At 39.5% G+C, this 20,707-nt stretch overlaps 1 protein-coding gene and 1 long non-coding RNA gene across 2 annotated transcripts in view; one reads left to right on the forward strand and one right to left on the reverse strand.

The window, feature by feature from the left end:
* Positions 1–20,707, forward strand: part of mindy3 (MINDY lysine 48 deubiquitinase 3) — a 36,916-nt gene that overhangs the window by 4,058 nt on the left and 12,151 nt on the right. Inside the window, exons 7-12 of the mRNA XM_057834543.1 lie at positions 398–512; positions 587–660; positions 768–847; positions 1,089–1,159; positions 1,950–2,030; positions 12,615–12,687. Coding sequence (XP_057690526.1) covers positions 398–512; positions 587–660; positions 768–847; positions 1,089–1,159; positions 1,950–2,030; positions 12,615–12,687 — 494 coding nt within the window. The remainder of the gene's footprint in view (positions 1–397; positions 513–586; positions 661–767; positions 848–1,088; positions 1,160–1,949; positions 2,031–12,614; positions 12,688–20,707) is intronic.
* Positions 446–20,469, reverse strand: LOC130914942 (uncharacterized). Its single transcript, XR_009063025.1, has 4 exons — positions 20,405–20,469; positions 12,899–12,990; positions 1,026–1,152; positions 446–838 (listed from the first exon to the last, which is right to left on the reverse strand). It is a non-coding gene; the product is annotated as an uncharacterized LOC130914942 (long non-coding RNA).

Consider the following 20,707-nt stretch of genomic DNA (forward strand, 5'->3'; position numbering starts at 1 on the left):
TTTTACTTTTGAGATAATAATGGGTGCCCATGTTAACAGTAAAAGTATTTGTTATTTTTATTGGTAAAGGCTATGCTTAATCACTGAACCACCAAATGAGTGTGCAGATCCAGTCATACATGTGGGGCAGTAAGAATTGCCAAACATAACAACTTCACCGAACATTTCAATGTGTGTAGGTTATGAGAATATAGTGGCTCGGACTGATGAATGATACACTCAAATTTAATGAATTGAATGTTGTCACTGCAGTATTGAGCTGAGATAACAAGGCATGATGCGTGCGCAGAAAATATTAGAAAGGTCACTGCATGTACTTTGTTTTAATCTAATGAAATGTAACATTCTTGGTATTTATGTCTCTTAAAAATGCCTGTGATTGTTTTACAACCTGCAGGAAAAGAGTGTTGATGTCTGTGTCAGATCTCCAAACTGAGGTGCTATCCCTCTTTCACACCTGGGAGGGGTGCTGTGGAGTTTTACTTTTCCTCTACTCTGTCATCCTCACCAAGGTAATGAGAGGGAAGAAAATATACTTAAAATTGTGGAGAGTGAATGTCATTTTTTTATCTGTTGGTCTGCACAGGGCATTGAGAACATAAAAAATGAGATCCAGGACACAATGGAGCCTCTTATAGATCCAGTGCACGGCCATGGCTGGTACCAGAAAACATTTTATCACAAAAAATGATATGGTCAAAATTTTCATTTTTAATTCAATTTTTTTTTTCCTCTTCATAACTGTTCTTTATTTATATATTTTGTAGTCAAAGTCTGGTGAATCTTCTTGTAACTGGCCATGCAGTTGCCAATGTCTGGGATGGAGATCGAGAGTGTTCTGGAATGAGTAAGAAAACAAATATTTAATCCATTTAATGTTATGTGAAACTAAGTCACAAACAGTAAATATTCCTAATTTTAATTAAAAATGCACAGTCTCTTGAGTAACATCACAATAAATACAATACGTTATTGTGTGCTAATTGTCAATCATGTCCACAAGAGGGCAATAGTTTTAAACTCACTTCGAAGTTGCACAATTTAGATTTTTGTTTAATCTCTTTTGTGTCCTGTGCCTTCATGTTTAGAGCTGCACGGAATTCATAAACAGGCATCAGTTGGCTTCCTCACACTCATGGAGTCACTTCGCTACTGCAAGGTACAATGACAGTAAACACACTAGTAAGACATAATACAAACTTCTTAACAGAAATGAGTGAACACAACACACTATGTTTACAGGACTCCACATTCTAATAAACACAACCTCACTGTTACATGTAAAGTAGAGCTTGTGTATTACAGTTTAGGAGTGGGGGGCTTAGAAGGTTTGGATAAGTTTCCAAACAAATGGTACAAACGGCTACTGCCACTTTAACTTATTGACTATAGATAGTTCTAATGTGTTTTAAAATAGTGTTCTATTTAACATGAAAGAGCAATAGCTATTTATTATTGCCAACACAAGCACCAAAAAGGAAATTGCATTTAGTTGATAACAAGATGATCCATACATGCCAGACTGAGTCTAAATAAGGCTATAAGCGAGCTTGTTTTGTGGAGTTCTGCTACATAATAATAATAATAGTAATAATAAATAACTAGAATGAAAAACCTTGGCTACTGATGTTGCAGAGGTGACATAGCTCGACATTAGTTCAGGCAACTTAAGTTCAGTTCCCATTCAGTGAAGGAAAATGTGAGTGGTTGTTTCAACAAGTGACCGACTAGTCAGAGTCACCTGGGTTGGTCGGTGGCTCCTAACAGAATTTCAACTGAATAGTTTATTCAACTAAAACAATAGCATGGTGCAAAGAAATTGTTTCCATTCAAAGTTGGACTTAATATGAATGTAATTATTACTTTATGTCAATCTTTCAAAATTGTGATGATAATAATAACAAATCTATATTCATTATAAACACATTCTCTCTATATGTATATTTCAGGTGGGGACATACATGAAGTCGCCCAAGTTCCCTATTTGGATCATTGGAAGTGAAACACACCTCTCTGTTTTTTTCACAAAGGCAAGTTCAATACACTATTCCATAATTGTCTAAACACATGTCAGGCAGTGTTTAATAAAAGCCAGACTCCTTGACAGGTTAGGAAAACCAAAATATGGAACCCACTTAGCAGATTTAATAAAGTGAGGTAAGGTATCAATGCAAGAGGGAGCACAGTGAGGGAGAAGAAAAAAGTACGTTTAAGAGACAGTCATATATGGCCAGTGCTGTTTCTTGGCTTTCCACGTTTTTTTTTTTCTTTTTCTAAAAGGAGCGTGGCCTACCCCTACAGTTATAACGACACACACAAGCTGAACACAATGCAATTCCACAATCATGACAAAATTGTGACTCTGTATCATCCTTGCGGCCTGCTGTATATGAAAGTTACTGGTTGTGGTAATAATTACTTGTGGCAATTCTGACCACAAAGGCATTCTTCTCAAAAGCGGTTCTGATTTTATTAATGCAGGGTTAAACCCGCAGTCCGTACTGAAGCTCAGAGAGGGCTTCATGAGGCACTGCTTGTCAATGTCAGTCAAATAAACTTTTGTCTTCAACAATTACAGTTAGTCAGGCAGTGTTTCTTTGCTTAACTATCAGAGGAGGGTTTGTAGAAACAAAAGGAAGGAATTTCATTTTTGTGCTGTACAAAGGGAAGACACTTGAGTTTGTTTTAATGAGATGAGTGAACTTATATTTGTTTGGACTAGTCCATCTGTGAGAAGAAATCATGACCAGTGGATCAAATGAATGACAAATAACAGGAGCTGAATACTTCAGGAAGACCACACAACTACCGTAGATGTAAAATGTGTATCTTCACTCTCATGATTCACTTGGACATTATTAAGACTGGCCAACAGGAGTTAATGTATCCATTTTGTGACATTTCCTTGATTTTTCTATATTGCTATTCTTAAGGTTGGGTTCACCCAGACAATGTTATTTTCAATGAAAAGTCAGAATTTTATTGATCACGTGAGTTGTAAAATGAATAGAAAATATAGTGAAGAAGGTTACTAGGTTAGAAATAATTTATTCTTGTAACATTACAAGTTTTAGCTCCTACTATTGCAACTTTTTCTCGTATTACAATGTTTGATTTCATTCTCATAATATTGTGACTTTAATCTCATATGACTATTCTTGTAGCCTTAATTTTATTCTTTTTCTTTCTTTTGTTTCCGGCCTTTTGCTGACCGAATGTTGAGGCAAGGTTACAGCTCTGGCAGCTGAAGTCAAGTGAATCAGAGCAAATATTTGATTGGCTGCTTACTCATCGTCAGTGAAATTTGTCGCAGAAAGATCCACCAAGGCATTTTCTTCACTTTGCAAGCTAATTGACTGGTCAGTAATCAAAATGTATAACTGCCCTGTTGCCTGCCAACTCCACGCAAAGCTTTCAAACTTTGGGCTATGCCCTCTGTGGTTTTGTGGCAGGGGGCTTTATGATTGAGCCATTGTTACTGTAGGAGTTCATATACAGTCATGTGAAAAAAATTAGGACACCCTATGGAAGCCTGTGTGCTTTCTAACATATTTGGTCACATGGATATTTTGTATGAATTTTAACAATATTGAGAGATTCAAATAATATAACCAAACAATTAAAAATGAAGAAAAAAATATATAACGTTTTGTAAAATGTAATTTTAAATAAATGCAATTTCTGTTGAGGAATAAATTAGGACACCCCCACATTTAATCCCACCTAAAATTGCTAAACACACACACACACACGAGTATCGTATCAGGTGCACATGACTAGAACATCATTACCAAGTGTTTTGAAGGAGGCGTGCCTTATTTAAACCTCACACACAGTTTTGTGTGCACTGTTGAAGTGAGAGAAAACACCATGGTGAGATTAAAGGACCTATCTGAGACCTTCAGAAAGAAGATTGTAGACGTAAGTGTGGTAAGGGATTTCAAAAGAATATAAAACCAGCCATACCACTGTCTGGAAAATAGTCTGCAAGGGGAGGACATTCAAAACAACTGCCAACATGCCCAGGTCTGGCTGTCCAAGCAAGTTCACCCAAGGAGCAGACCACAAGATGCTAAAATCCAAAAACCCTAAAATGTCATCACGGGACCTACAGCAGGGTGTTGCTACTGTTGATGTGAAAGTGCATACCTCTACAATCAGAAAGAGACTTCACAAGTTTAACCTTCATGGGAGGCATGTAAGGAGGAAACCTTTGCTCTCCAAGAAGAACATGAGGGCAAAATTGAAGTTTGCCAATGTGAATGTAGACAAAGACCAGGACTTCTGGAATAATGTTCTCTGGACAGATGAATCTAAAATTGAATTATTTGGACACCAGAACAGAGGACATTTTTGGCGTACACCCAATACACCATTCCAGGAAAAGAAGCTCATACCAACTGTGAAGCATGGAGGTGGAAGTGTCATGGTTTGGGGATGCTTTGCTGCAGTAGAACGTGGCCAGCTCACCATCATATATTCCACCATAAAGTCTATCGTATATCAGAGGGTGCTTGAGGAACATGTGAGATAATCTGTGAAAAAAAATTCAAGCTGAAGCAAAACTGGACCCTGCAACATGACAATGACCCAAAACATACTAGTCAATCCACCAAGGACTGGCTGAAAAGGACAAAATGGAAAGTCCTGGAATGGCCGTGTCAAAGCCCAGATCTTAATCCCGTTGTGTTGCTGTGGGGTGACTTAAAACGGGCTGTACATGCAAGAAACCCCTCAAACATCTCGCAGCTGAAAGTATTCTGCGTTGAGGAGTGGGGAGGAGTGGGAAAACTTTCTTTAGACCCGATTTCATAGACTGGTAGATGGCTACAAAAAGCGTCTCACTGAAGTCATTTCAGCCAAAGGGGGTACTATCAGCTATTAGGTAGTACGGTGTCCTCTTTCCTCAGTTAGAATATGCATTTTTGTTGATATATTTGGTTTAATGAGTAAAACAATGTTAATTTTTGTTGTTTACCTGCAATTAAATCACTTTCTTTTCCAGAGCTAACGAAAACCAAAATCAGACATTGATATATGAACGTTTTTTAATAAAGAACTGAATATTTAATGGAGTGTCCTAATTTTTTCACATGACTGTAGATGACACTTGTGCACCTGGCAATAGATCAGTTCCTGCTTAATGGGTGCTTCACAATTACCCTCTAATTGACTGGCAGCGATCAGTCCAGGATGTACTTTGTATTATGCCTGAAGTCAGTTGGGATACGTCAGTTGAAATATACTGAGGCTCCCACCATCATTCCGAATAGGAAAAGCGATATAAAAGATTAATATCTGGATAGAGCTTGCCTTGCACAGCCAGACTATTCTCCCTGTATTTTTCAAACACTGTGAGAAATAGTCTGGGACCCACCCCATTAACGTCCTCTTGAGCAAGGTACAAAATCAACCGTCCAATCAGATTTGTTTATTTGCGTCTGTCAGGGACGCGGGCAGGCAGGCAGGTTGTGTGGACCCAATTGCAGGGAAACAAAAGCGGCAAGGCAGGTGAACTCAAAAAACGTTTAATGATATCTAACAAAAACACAAAGTACAACTGAAAGCACTGAGGATCAAAAGGGCAAGATTCAAACAAAACTTACTTAAATCGGAGGGACTGGTACACGAGGGCTTGGACCGGACTTGAAATTGACGTAGACATAGACATAGACAATGACGCAACAAGGAGTGAACAGAAAATGGGAGCTTATATACACACAAGCAGACAAGGGGTAACGAGACAACAAGGAACAGGTGAGCACAGGAGGATAGGCTAGGAGAAGGCACATCAGGTGAAATCAATGGGCAATCACAGGGACAAGTCACACTAGGAGAAAACAAACACAAAACCTAACAGCGTCACGTGTTCTTAACGAGTAACGTCACTCTTGTGCGCCGAAAATCGTCTCTACAACAATACAGATGGCGAACGGGAGAGCCGAGAATATGTTCCAGTCCGCGGTAAAACCAGTTTTAAATTACCAAAAACACATCGAAAAAAGTCATTGACAACAGTCAACATGGCTCGCGCTAGCCATGTTTAATAAACTTCTCCATTCTCCACTCACACCAATTACTTGTCGCTTTAACGTCATGTCTGCCTGTCGCTGATTGGTCCACTCCGCTGTCTGTTTGCTGTGGCTTGCTCCGCCCTCGGAATTTGATCCGCCGGAAGGCCGCCAGACTCCATCGCTGGAACAGCGGTGAGTCTGGTATACCAGGCAAGGATAGCGCAACTTTTGAAATAGTAATTTATAAGTATGAAGGATCAGTGAGGTGTCCATCAGCAAGTGCCGTGTCATGTCATCGCATGTTAATTTATATGAGCAGCCGAATTGGATCCATGTTCCTATTATTCCCATAAGGGTTATAGCCTTGGAACCTTTTTGAATAACATGTAAGCTCAAACAAACATGCAGTGCTTCCTCGCTTGGTGTGAAATGCCCTCATCCATATTCAGGTCAATTGTGTTTTTTCAACTTCGGTGAAAGGCCCTTCTGGAGTCAGAATCCTCAGATTTCAGATGTGTGGGTCTATGTGTAGTACAGTACATAAGGTCTATGTGTAGTACAGTACATAAAAGTGATCCAGCATTCAGATAGCTATATTTGTTCCTCATAAAGTAACATAATATATTGGTGTCTGGTGTAGTTAACTGGCTGGTTGACTTAGACCAAATCAATTTGCTTTGCTTTTGTTAGGGGGGGGGGGGAGATCCCAGGCAATCATGTTCATCACAACACAACACCCGTAATTAGCCATTGATTAAAAGCTCAGTTACATGTGTCCATGTTGAGGGACTCATGTGTTGATTCACTGATGACCAAACGTCATTATGTATGCTTACCAAATGCGTCAGTTCTCCTGGTGTTAGTGACATGCGTACAGTCACAGTATAGTATCTTCATTAAGTACAGGGAACCTAATCCTGATTAGCGTTTATGTGTGTGTGGCTCAGGTCGATGACTTCTTGTGAGTGAAAGCGATTCCAAAATTCCCATCTGGATCCATTTGTACTCTTGGAGAATTGACCTGAATATATGCGCATACATGTTTACTGACATAACTTTAGATGACTTTCTCTATTCTCTGTCACCATTAACATGCTCAAGCCCATTGAGCCCAAAACCGCTCTTGACAGTAAATCTGCTTTCAGTCCTTGTATATTGCTATTTCCCAGGCATTGTGGTACCAAATCTGTACCTGCTAATGTAGCTTTTAGTCCCAATATAGAGACATTCTCACAAAAGCATAACATCCGATCCCTGCCTCTGATGTGTCAGTCGCTCCTTCTGTCTGCCTTTGGGGAGGGGTGTGTGCTCCCCAGAGCTGTCATCAGTGTGTGACTGTAACCTTTTAGGCCACAGCTTAATAGCATCAGTGCTTTTAATCAAATCTACCTACACAAAGGACATTTTGCCATCTTTCATACACACTTGTTCCCATGTCTGTGTGTGCAAGCGTGAAATGTTTTGTAGGATAAAACAGGATGTTTTCGTGATGCCATGATGGGAAAGTGAAAATGAGAGATAAAAACTATCTAGTATATCTTGTGTTTCTCTCCTAAAGGACTAATTTTACCTTTAGTTTGATCACTTTCTCTTTGAAATTATTAGTCACTGCAGATGTCATCTGTCCAAGTAAAATACTTTCACAAACCTATTCAATGTATTGCTCCCATATGGAAACTTAAGATGAAAGAAGGGATCGGGTCAGAAGGATGTCCTTCAGGTAACAGTGCTGTGGTCACTCAGGAAAAGCATGTGTGTGTGGGTGACAGTGTACATTGACCTTTGCCCTCGCCAGTGAGTGATGGCGGTTGCTGTATATCATCTTGAGAGAATTTAAAGGCGTGTGTGTGTGTCTATGTACAGTAGTCTGGGGCAGTGATTTGCTTGCAGGGAGAAAAGCCTCACTGATGCTCTGTGTCCTGAGAATACTCTGAATACACATACTGCAAATTTTCTTCAAGGATTTGTACAAGCATACAGAGAAAACATGTGCAGATAACAAGGTCGATGTAAAGTTTTCTCCTATATGTTGGCAGAGCAACAAAAGGAAGCTATTTAAACAAAAACTGACGACGAGCATTAGAGTGACCTGGCAGAGAGCTGTGGGTTCCAGAGATTGTTCATTTCCCAGTCATTACAAAATAAGCAACTTTAAAACTAATGGTTTGTCTTTGAGATGGCATTCATTGTGGATCTCACTTTAATAAAGAAGTCATATGTATAGGGGGCCCACTATACTGGACTTAAAGGGGAGTTTAATTATTCGCTGGAGTTGATTTCAACAAATTCATAGCAGTTTGTCAGTTATTTGTTAGTTTCAGGGCTCCGGAGTGGCTTAGCTAGGGCGAGTGAATGGTGCCTCCTAAGCATGCCGGTAAAAACGATAGTAACAGATGTAACACTGTCAAATAAATTCAAAATGCAGATCCTTGTTGGAAATACCCATGCGGCCAAAACAATGTCACACCAAACTGCCTTAATTCATTTCATTAAGCAGGACAATTTTTTTTTTTTTTTTTTTTTAGATGCGTAATGCGACCACAATAGAGGAGTGCTTCGGTCACTCGTTCTCAGCCTGCTGGGGACTCACTTTCATTCCAACAAAAAAAAAAAAAAAATCGGCAGCGAAAAAACCGATGTGATATCACTCCGCCCTGCTTGCCTAGACAGCCTGTTCCCTGCAGAGCTGCTGGATTACAAACGTCGCTGTTCATACTACCATTATTGACATGCAATGGTAAGATTTAATAACTATCCTAAAAACATAGCCAACACTATTGATCGCATGTGTCATCGGTGATTCTCATGCGTGCATATGTTGTTTTTTTATTGGTATGCTTAGCAGGCAGCATTGACTCGTGCTAGTTTAGCCGCTCAGGAGCCCTGAAACTAACAAACTGCGCGGAATTTGTTGAAATCAACTCCACCAACTAATTAAACCCCCATTAACACGAACATTAAGCCTTATGTCAAAAATTCTGAACTTCCCTTTCAACATCAGATTGAACAAATTGGGTATTTTTTTCCCTGGAAAAGTATACTGTAAGGTTGCACGGAATGGCCATCATGCATGACATTGCACCAGACCTCACCCTACCTCGTTGGGGCGCAGTTCAGTAAGCATCAAAGAATATCTACATAACTGTTTCGTTACTTCTGCCTTTATAGCTATTTTATGGCATTGGGTCACTTCTTTGGAGGAAAAAAAAAAACTTTTGCATAAATCAGTTGTTGACTGGCAATTTTCCCCCACAAAACTTGCTATAATAGTAGGTGGACCAGCGTTCTTGAATTAATTCTGTTTGACCTAAAAGCCACATACAATAACAGCATGGTGTCAAAAGTGAAGAAAGAACGGTCTCTTCTAAATATCACGCTTTCAGGAGATGAAGTGTGGGTGATGTAGACGCACAAGGTGGCAAAGAGGTGTACATTAACAGTCATTAATAATCTTTGACAGGTTAGACCAAAGGCCATTGTATAAAGCTGAAAGGCTGTGTGTGTGCTGCATTAGTTGTCCTATCCCCCTGTGTAATGTTCTCTGTTACAGGATCCATCAGAAATGCTGTTGAGCCATTCTATTGTGTCTCCTTGATTTTCTGTTGAGGCAGTCTTTTAAAGTGTACGACTGCTCCTTACGTAAAACACATGCACCGTAAACCTAGATTGGGAAATATGTCCCGTATCAAGTCAACTCAGATGCATTCATAACTTTGGATTTGGATAGAACAAATCTGTTGAGTCTGTGTTGTACTGATCCTGTTTGGAACATGGCAGTTGACAAGATCCCGGCATTGTTGTCTTGAAACAGATCCCTTTGGACTTGCTCCATGGTCACTAAAAAGCCTCTCAAGACATACAATAGCTCTTTGGGCGGACCGGAGGGAAATTACCCACGTAGCTTCCTGCATGTGAAGATAAGGGTTGAACGGGGGGAAAGAGAGCATGGAAGACAAAGAGGAAGTACTCCACATTTTAAAGTACCATTTTGGAGTAGGTAAATTTGACTTGAGTACACATCTCATACAAAAGACAAACCTTAGGCTGCGTGACAGCAAAATTAAAATGTGGTCTGTAGATTTGACTTTTGGTGTTGTTTATTGTGCATGTCAGATCAGAATCAAAATATTCGTTGTCGGCCAAGTATGTCAGAACCACATAATTTGTCTCCAGTATCTAGAGCCACTCTAGTATTGGTACAAAACAACCCACCAACAAATGCATTTCAGACATGAGCTATTTAGCCATGAAGGGGATAAAGGTAGTGCAAAAACATGACCAAATGCAGAGGCAAAGTTTTCTTTTGACTGTCTGACGTCAGCGTCAGTTAAATAGGACATGCTTGATTTTTAGCTTGTGTTTTCTTAACTTTGTTCCTGTGTTGAGAAGTTTGTTGTTGCTCTGTGAAGAGGGTCAAGGGTTTGAGCCAAAATGTTGGACTATGGAGAATGGAATGTCTTCCTCAAGGCCACACACACACACACACCCCTTTCTCTGTTGATGTTATGTCTTTCTAGAAGTGTCAATTTGACAATATCTACATCTGCAACTAGAATATACTTATTCTTTTCAAGCAATTAAATGTTTGCAAATGAGTAATTACTGTTTCGCAGACACAAACACATTCACAAGTAATGTAATGGCACCAAGAAGAGAGACAAACACGTACTCCCTGTGGAGTATGTTAGCAGCATGTCTCACAACTCAGCGGCATCTTCCTCAGGCCTCTAATAAAACATAGATCAAAGACAACCAAGCAGACCTGTCATCACACACAGTCACGTCATTTTGGCTGCCATTATTTCACCTGGTGAGCATGTTCTGAGAGCTCATGGACTTTGTATTATGCCCTCCCTAACATCCATAATGGTAGATTTTCTTGTTTTGCACGTGATCACAATGTGTTGTTTGTGTCCCGAAGACAATCTATCTGATTTTCCTTAATATCAGTTGGACCTCTAGGTTTTTTTAATGCTGCATGAAATCTATAGTTGGTCCCATAATGTTGCAATAAGACAAACAGTCTTAACATTAATATGAAGTTAATGGTTTATCAACATTGTTCGTGTGCCTAGTCCTCCAGTCCAGTGTTCAACCAGTGACTATTAGAACAAAAACTGTTCTAATAATGATCTGCCACCTTTTATATTCCTTGTGGAACAGACACGATTAGGTAATGACAAATCTACCAAGAGATTTATGAAACTTATAATGCTAACAAATCAGGCCCAGCTATAGTATGTGTGACAGATGACCATGTCGACTGCTCTGTTTTTTTTTGTGTTTTTTTTGTATCTGAAGCAAAAGCAGCTGGGAGTCATCTCTGTCCAATCTCCCCCTCTCTCAACCTCCCCAGTGAACACTGAGCACAGTAATAAGTGGACAGTGAAATCTTAGCATCCTTCCCGGATCAAGCTTTAATAAAGGCCAAGCATAACTGAGATGACCAGGGCTCATTTGCCCTACATCAACATTGTGTGTTAGTGTAGTATTTGTCAGTACTTCCTGACTTGTAAAGAGGAACCAGAAATATCTGTGCATCTTCTCTACACACCTCTATGACATTTCTTTTATTAACAAAATGTTTCCTTTTCATTCTACACAGCAGTTTTTCATTTGTAATAATTATTGAAACTGTGTGATATTTTAGCTGTCTTGACATTTTGCCTTGTTTTCTTTGTCACCATTGGGCATTAAAATATACAGTACTGTGCAAAAGTTTTAGGCAGGACACCTGCCTAAAACTTTTGCACAGTACTGTATATATATTTTTTAAATTATTTAATTTATTAGGATCATCAAAGCTTCCACTTGGGGAAAATGTATACATACAGTATATCCTGTATATACATAATATAATAAAAATATACAGTACTGTGCAAAGGTTTTAGGCAGGTGTCCTGCCTAAAACTTTTGCACAGTACTGTATATAAATGAATAAATCATGTAGAATTGTAGATTATCACAAATAGAATTTGAAGCTAATTCAGTCAAAATTATGAGCCAAAAAAGTACAATAAGCTGTAGTGTAGCCTCAAAACTTTTGAAAACTTTCCCGTTCGTGTTTTTGTTTCAGGATATAGAGTAAAACTGTAGAGCTCTACATTGTTAATATCCTCAAGAAGATATCAAAATGAATGACTATCCAAAAATTACAGCCTGGTATTTGCCTACTGCTAATCTTATCTGGGTGAAATTCACCAACAAACAAAGTGCAGAGTTTCTCATGAATGATGTTTATGTGTTGGGCATGATTACCTGATTGTGTGTTTGCAATAAAAACAAGTCAGCAGACGTTATCAGAAAATCAGTTAATAGTCTGGCGGACTTCAGTGATTATGTTGGCCCCTTGCACTGCCGTACACCCACACATGTTCAGCCTACATTAACGGTGCACATGCATACATGCACACGACTGTTTCTACATCGCCAGACACTCAACATCCATTTGTTAATACTTTCCAGTTCCCACAATACCTACGTATGTCTGCTTGCCTGGCCCATATAAGAGCCAGTCAAACATTCTTCTTGTCATAGTGTCAGTCACCTCATTATTTGTTGCCTCTATTTTCAATGTACAATGTGTCTTCCTGCCTATAGGAGATGTCCCTGGTCGGACCAGAGTGTCCATCAGAGCTGGCAAGGAGAGTCTTCCAGTCATTTGATCCTGAAGGTAATCAATTGATGCAAGTATTTATTACATAGCATCATAAGCACGACTAATGAGGTAGTGGCATGGTAAAATCGACGCAGCATTTCTTGCCTATCTGGTGTAAGATGCAAAACCACCCCGTTGCTTTTTTTTTTTTTTTTTTTTTTTTTTTCTTTTATTTCTTTTAAACAATATTTTTCCTCTTCAACAACCAGAACGACTTTTCTCTCACATCTTCACTGTTGTTGTTTAGGTTGGTGAGCTTAGCTCCTCTCACAGCTGAGTCAGCCATCCCACTCTTTCCTCCTTGTCACTTCCAGGTTACTGGGAGAAAGGGCAAAAGGAGTGATGCAATATTATTAAAGAATCAGAAATAATTATTTGGATTCTATTTTTAATGTATGTCAATTTGCTGCAATACACAAAAGAAAAAATGATTCCCGACCAGTATCAACTTTCGTCTCGTTCTGATGGGGTCCCTTACATTTTTCATTTAATGTCAAGGCCTTCTAAGGTTGAAACATTGATGTCAAGCCACTTTGGGCTAAATTCACTGCCACAGCAGACTTGAAAAAAGCTCCCCTAGAGGATGTCTTACCCTTTAAAGACCACATGTGCCATCTTACACCATAGTGGAATGCAATACTCATAAATCGTCAAAAGGCACAAACTCACAACATGATTGAATGCGACGAAATGGCTGACAACTCACTGGTTTGCTGAGACAACCATGACAAAACAGGAAAAACTGCTCACGAAGCACAGCAGACTGACAAAACCTTAAAGGATTGTGATACGCTAGGAAAATATATATGCTTACCCTCCCACGACAGACCCGTCCAGTTTTGTTTCACCCTATTATGTATTGTCAATTTTGTAGCGTTTAGCTCTTTATATGACAGTCAACTTAAGTTTTTCATCTGCACCGTGACTGCTGTGGCACATGTTTTAGACAAGTTCAAAATCTGATCATGCATCATATTTGCTTCTGACTTACCCCCACATTGTCTTCCCTTACCTCCCATTATGTCACTGTGGCTGTTGGGACCAAATCGTATGTGTAAATTAAGCATGGGTTTAGAATTAAATTATATTTATATACAGTGCTGGCTGAAAGTATTGGCACCCCTCCAATTCTGTTGGATAATGCTCAATTTCTCCCAGAAAATCATTGCAATTACAAATGCTTTGGTAGTACTGGAAATATCTTCATGTATGTTGCTTACAATGAAATAAACACAAAAGAGAATGGAAAAAATAATAAATCATTATCATTTTACACAAAACTCCAAAATTGGGCCAGACAAAAGTATTGGCACCCTTTGGAAAATCATGTGATGCTTCTCTAATTTGTATAATTAAAAGCACCTGTTACCTGTGGTACATAACAGGTGGTGGCAACAACTAAATCACACTTGCAGCCAGTTAAAATGGATTAAAGTTACTCAACCTCTGTCCTGTGTCCTTGTGTGTACCACATTGAGCATGGAGAAAAGAAAGAAGACTAAAGAACTGTCTGAGGACTTGAGAAGCAAAATTGTGAGAAAGCATGGGCAATCTCAAGGCTACAAGTCCATCTCCAAAGACCTGAATGTTCCTGTGTCTACCTTGCGCAGTGTCAACAATAAGTGTAAAGCCCATTGCACTGTGGCTAACCTCCCCTAGATGTGGACGGAAAAGGAAAATTTACAGTGCCTTGCAAAAGTATTTGGCCCCCTTGAATCTTGCAACCTTTCGCCACATTTCAGGCTTCAAACATAAAGATATGAAATTTAATTTTTTTTGTCAAGAATCAACAACAAGTGGGACACAATCGTGAAGTGGAACAACATTTATTGGATAATTTAAACTTTTTTTAACAAATAAAAAACTGAAAAGTGGGGCGTGCAATGTTATTCGGCCCCTTTACTTTCAGTGCAGCAAACTCACTCCAGAAGTTCAATGAGGATCTCTGAATGATCCAATGTTGTCCTAAATGACCGATGATGATAAATAGAATCCACCTGTGTGAAATCAAGTCTCCGTATAAATGCACCTGCTCTGTGATAGTCTCAGGGTTCTGTTTAAAGTGCAGAGAGCATTATGAAAACCAAGGAACACACCAGGCAGGTCCGAGATACTGTTGTGGAGAAGTTTAAAGCCGGATTTGGATACAAAAAGATTTCCCAAGCTTTAAACATCTCAAGGAGCACTGTGCAAGCCATCATATTGAAATGGAAGGAGCATCAGACCACTGCAAATCTACCAAGACCCGGCCGTCCTTCCAAACTTTCTTCTCAAACAAGGAGAAAACTGATCAGAGATGCAGCCAAGAGGCCCATGATCACTCTGGATGAACTGCAGAGATCTACAGCTGAGGTGGGAGAGTCTGTCCATAGGACAACAATCAGTCGTACACTGCACAAATCTGGCCTTTATGGAAGAGTGGCAAGAAGAAAGCCATTTCTCAAAGATATCCATAAAAAGTCTCGTTTAAAGTTTGCCACAAGCCACCTGGGAGTCACACCAAACATGTGGAAGAAGGTGCTCTGGTCAGATGAAACCAAAATTGAACTTTTTGGCCACAATGCAAAACGATATGTTTGGCGTAAAAGCAACACAGCTCATCACCCTGAACACACCATCCCCACTGTCAAACATGGTGGTGGCAGCATCATGGTTTGGGCCTGCTTTTCTTCAGCAGGGACAGGGAAGATGGTTAAAATTGACAGGAAGATGGATGCAGCCAAATACAGGAACATTCTGGAAGAAAACCTGTTGGTATCTGCACAAGACCTGAGACTGGGACGGAGATTTATATTCCAACAGGACATTGATCCAAAACATAAAGCCAAATCTACAATGGAATGGTTCAAAAATAAACGTATCCAGGTGTTAGAATGGCCAAGTCAAAGTCCAGACCTGAATCCAATCGAGAATCTGTGGAAAGAGCTGAAGACTGCTGTTCACAAACACTCTCCATCCAACCTCACTGAGCTCGAGCTGTTTTGCAAGGAAGAATGGGCAAGAATGTCAGTCTCTCGATGTGCAAAACTGATAGAAACATACCCCAAGCGACTTGCAGCTGTAATTGGAGCAAAAGGTGGCGCTACAAAGTATTAACGCAAGGGGGCCGAATAATATTGCACGCCCCACTTTTCAGTTTTTTATTTGTTAAAAAAGTTTAAATTATCCAATAAATTTTGTTCCACTTCATGATTGTGTCCCACTTGTTGTTGATTCTTGACAAAAAATTAAAATTTTATATCTTTATGTTTGAAGCCTGAAATGTGGCGAAAGGTTGCAAGGTTCAAGGGGGCCGAATACTTTTGCAAGGCACTGTATGAGAGATTTCAACGAAAGATTGTGCGGATGGTGGATAAAGAACCTCGACTAACATCCAAACAAGTTCAAGCTGTCCTGCAGTCCCGAGGGTACAACAGTGTCAACCAGCACTATCCGTCGGCGTCTGAATGAAAAGGGACTCGATGGTAGGATACCCAGGAAGACCCCAGTTCTGACCCAGAGGCATAAAAAAGCCAGGCTGGAGTTTACCAAAACTTACCTGAGAAAGCCAAAAACGTTTTGTAAGAATGTTCTCTGGTCAGATGAGACAAAAGTAGAACTTTTTGAGAAAAGGTATCAACATAGAGTTTACAGGAAAAAAAACAAGGACTTCAAAGAAAAGAACATGGTCCCCACAGTCAAACATGGCGGAGGTTCCCTGATGTTTTGGGGTTTCTTTGCTGCCTCTGACACTGGACTGCTTGGCCGTGTGCATTGCATTATGAAGTCTGAAGACTACCAACAAATTTTGCAGCGCAATGTAGGGCCAGTGTGAGAAAGCCAAGTCTCCCTCAGAGGTCATGGGTCCACCAGCAGGACAATGACCCAAAAGACACTTCAAAAAGCACTAGAAAATGGTTTGAGAGAAAGCACTGGAGACTTAAAGTGTCCAGCAATAAGTCCAGACCTGAATCCCATAGAACACCTGTGGAGAGATCTGAAAATGGCAGTTTGGAGAATGCACCCTTCAAACCGTTACCTGAAACGGTTGTTCGCAGTTATTTTGTCTAAAGCTTGTGCTACCAAATATTAGACTGAGAGTGCCAATACTTTTGTCCGGGCCCGTTTTTGGAATTTAGTGTAAAATGATGATGATTTAATTATTTTTTTTTTCATTCTTTTTTGTGTTTTTTCATTGCAAGCAAAATACATGAAGATATTTCCGGTACTACCAAAGCATTTGTAATTGCAATCATTTTCTGGGAGAAATTGAGCATTATCTGACAGAATTGCAGGGGTGCCAATACTTTCAGCCAGCACTGTATACATTATAAAGTGATAATATATGACGTGACTTCCCTTAAAAAATATTATTTGCAACATGCATTAGTGACACATATAAATATATAACACAGATTGTTACATTACATGGTCATATAAGCACATCCTGCCAGGACATTGTGTTCACCCAATTGCCTTTTTTCCTAAATATTCTCAAATAAACACATCTACAATCTCAACAAGTGTAGGATTTTCAATAAAGGTTCTTCATATGCATACATTCAAGATCATTTAGTATGCATTTTAATAGATATTATGATATTATATATTATTATTATTAACTAGGGCTGGGCGATATGGCCTTAAGTACGTATCACGATAAATTGAGCAGATTTACCTCGATAACGATAAATTCGCTCAAGCGGACTGTTATGTAATTTGAAAATCTGAATCAATCCATGAAATACAAATTAACTGTTTCTCGTTAAATTTATTTACCACCTTTCAATTTAACAATTGTACATGCAATCTAAACATTAGTTATTTAAAAATTTCTTGTAAACAATAAGAATTCAAGTGTGAACATTTATAACAGCTTGTTTGACTTGAAAAATGTACAACATCAATACGACGACTGTGCAAACGTCATTGTAACACAAATGACTTACAGCTTGAACAGTACACTTCAAACAGACAACTTATTGGTAATGGCTGCTGTGACGTAATTACTCAAAACAAGTGTTTTCTTCAAGGTTAGGTTTTGTTTTTTTCTCCATAGCATTTTTTTAATACATGCCCGCACTCATGCGCCCCCCTCACTGACACAAACACATTAAAGCTATATTGCTTTTATGCCAATGAAACATTTAAGATTTTATGATGGCAGTAATGACACAATAAAGCAAGCACATACAGAAAAATAGCTGTGGCCATTAAATGGACATATTATAGGCTTCACTGTTGGATTATACTTTATGCTGAATGCTTTACCATCATAAAAGCTATCAGAGAAATCACACACACACACACACACACAGATACAACATAACGCGACACAATGATTGCTAGATGCAGTCCGTGCCCAATCCACTCATTAATTTCAGCCGTTTCGACAAGGTTAGAGCCGCTATCCGACTCATCACGTTCATTTGTAGCGTTAGCAACGTTAGCGTTACCCTGTGGCCTGGCTACCAGTATAAAGCACTGAAACCACCCTCTCCTGAAATCGTGAGAACAAGGGAGGACAGAAGGTGAAAACCCGTCTGGAAGCCGTCAAGAGTCTACTTAATGTCGGGTGAAAGTTTGGCGAAGCTCCCTTAAGCCCGACTGCATCACATTTGCTTGTAGCGTTAGCCGGTAGCGTTAGCCTTCCGTGCTTCTGTTTGATTTCCTGATAACCACATGACTTCATACAAAAGCACACTGACTGCTTCCTTAAAGGGAAATGAACATAGCCGAACAACAAACAGTCAAGGCGGCATGAAAAGACTATATTTTCTTGTTTTATTAAATTACCGAATTAAGCGACATGGTCAAAATTACAGTACATCGGTCACCGTGAAGAATTTCGGTAACGGTAAATTTTCGGTTTACGGCCCGGCTCTATTATGAACACACACGCTTTAGCCTTAATCTGACCAAGTCAGTACGTCTCCCTGTGTTGCGAAAGGAGAAACACTCTCCCACCCTATCCTTAAATTTGCATTTTTCACCCCAAAGATTTGACAAAGTGCAAGGTAAACCTGTCGCAATATGCAATAATTCAATTTATCACACGATAAATAAAAATGAAGATGGTAATTTTTCCGCTGCGGTTTATCGCCCCGTGTGCACGTGCGTGCGCGTGTGCGGCAGAAGTGCTGTTAAAAGTTCAGATTCCCTGTTACCAACTACGCAAAATGCATCTTCGTTCCAGGTCCGGCAAAAAATAGCGCCGGAGCCAATCCGTTCCCATTATATCCTATTGTTCAACCTACACCGGCCGCGTCAGTGGATTGACTGCGGACCATCACTGGCGTGCCGGAGCTCGTCGACTGGTTTAGGCGATTTTCTATTTTTGCTGGGGACGCATCCGTCAAAATGTGCGGCTCCAGGCCTGGAGTCAACAGCCCAGTGTCTTATTAAACACCACGGTTTAAACACCAGCGAACATGGACGAAGAACGTTTCATCGTGGAGGTGGAAAGTCGTGCGTGCACTTCCGGATATTTACAACGAAGTCCGCCAAAACATTGTTACCGACTTGGCTGCTACGAACAACCTCGCTTTGACAACGGACAGCTGAATGGACATGATGAACATTGAGTGGCAAATTAAGAGTGCTGTGCTTCAAACTCGTCCTGTTTATGAAAGTCGATTGCCATATGCTGGTGTTGTGCAGTAATGAGCAGACGTGACTTCTGTGGAGTTTGCTAACTTTTTTAATGCGCGCACACACTAGATATCATGAAATAACAAACTACATGTGCTACGTCCCATGCCCTTAGCCACGTGAGCCCAGAGTGATTATGGGACACGTAGTCCACATACTACATTGATGAATTATAAACCGCCATGACTGAATGGAAGTTAAGCAGGCCAAATCAATCCATGCCAGTGACTATAGATAATGCTGCAAATATTGTTAATTCAGTACGTGACACATATGGATTCGGACCACAAATAGGATGTTTTCCTCATGTAGTAAACCTAGCTGTTAAGAGAGCTGTAGCAACCAACAGTGTGCCCCGCCTCACTTTACAAGCAGTAAAGATTGTTCTCAGCACTTTTATACAAAATTTCTTCAGATCAGTAAGAAGTATGTACATAAATATTATGCACTAAAATGCATGTTTACATGATGCCAATTTATTTTTGTTCGTTAGAAAAAAAAAAAGAAAAAAAACGGAACAAAAAATAAAATTGTTATTTTTTTCAGGGCATTAAATGCATTTAATCGAATCAAAAATTGTGTCCCCCGTATGGAAACTCGGACCGAACCGTGACTTAACTGTATCATTGCATCCTTATGGAACACCATAGCAGAAGTTATGAGGGGAAAAGTTTTCATTTGCCTAAATGCTGAAATTACTAAGTGCAATTTTTTTTATTTTTTTTTTTGAGAAACACATTTTATTCTGCGTTTCTGTGCGGTATTAATATTGTTGTCTTAAGAGGCATGGTCTATTGTTTTTAGTTGTGATTTCTTAAACAGTATTTTTTAATTTAAGAGTAAACATTTATCGCGTTGAAATGGGTGTACTTTATCAATTAATATATACTGTATTCTCACTGTGTTATTGTAAATTGGTTTTTAAAAAAAAAATTGGGGGGACTTGCTTCACCCAATAACACTAGGCACGCTAACTTGGGGAAGGCTCTCTAAGGCTAATCAATTCCTACTCAATTCCTAGTTTTGCTCAGTAGTCCATCATGTCTGCTGTTGAATTTTAAACCTACGGCATATTTACCAGTCTTAAAAAAAAGCAACTTACCCAGCACACAAGAGTCAGTGCAATCCACCAGTTACCATTCTAAAGCAAATCTCTGTACCTCTCAAATAGTCATACACAAAAGCCTTCAATTCCTATTGGTCTAGATGAGTGTTTCATGTCATTTTCAGCTATGATGTCAATGTCCTTTATTTTGTACTAGCAGTTGTGGCTTGAAGTTGCCGGGCATACTGCTTGTGCTGAGTTGTTGGGGCCAAGGTTTGTTAAATCGCGACATAAGAAACCTCGAAATCAGGGCTTCCCCATGATTTTTTTTTTTTTCATGTATACTGGACGGATTTATCG

This window comes from Corythoichthys intestinalis, chromosome 4 (assembly GCF_030265065.1).
Source record: "Corythoichthys intestinalis isolate RoL2023-P3 chromosome 4, ASM3026506v1, whole genome shotgun sequence".
NCBI lineage: Eukaryota > Metazoa > Chordata > Actinopteri > Syngnathiformes > Syngnathidae > Corythoichthys > Corythoichthys intestinalis.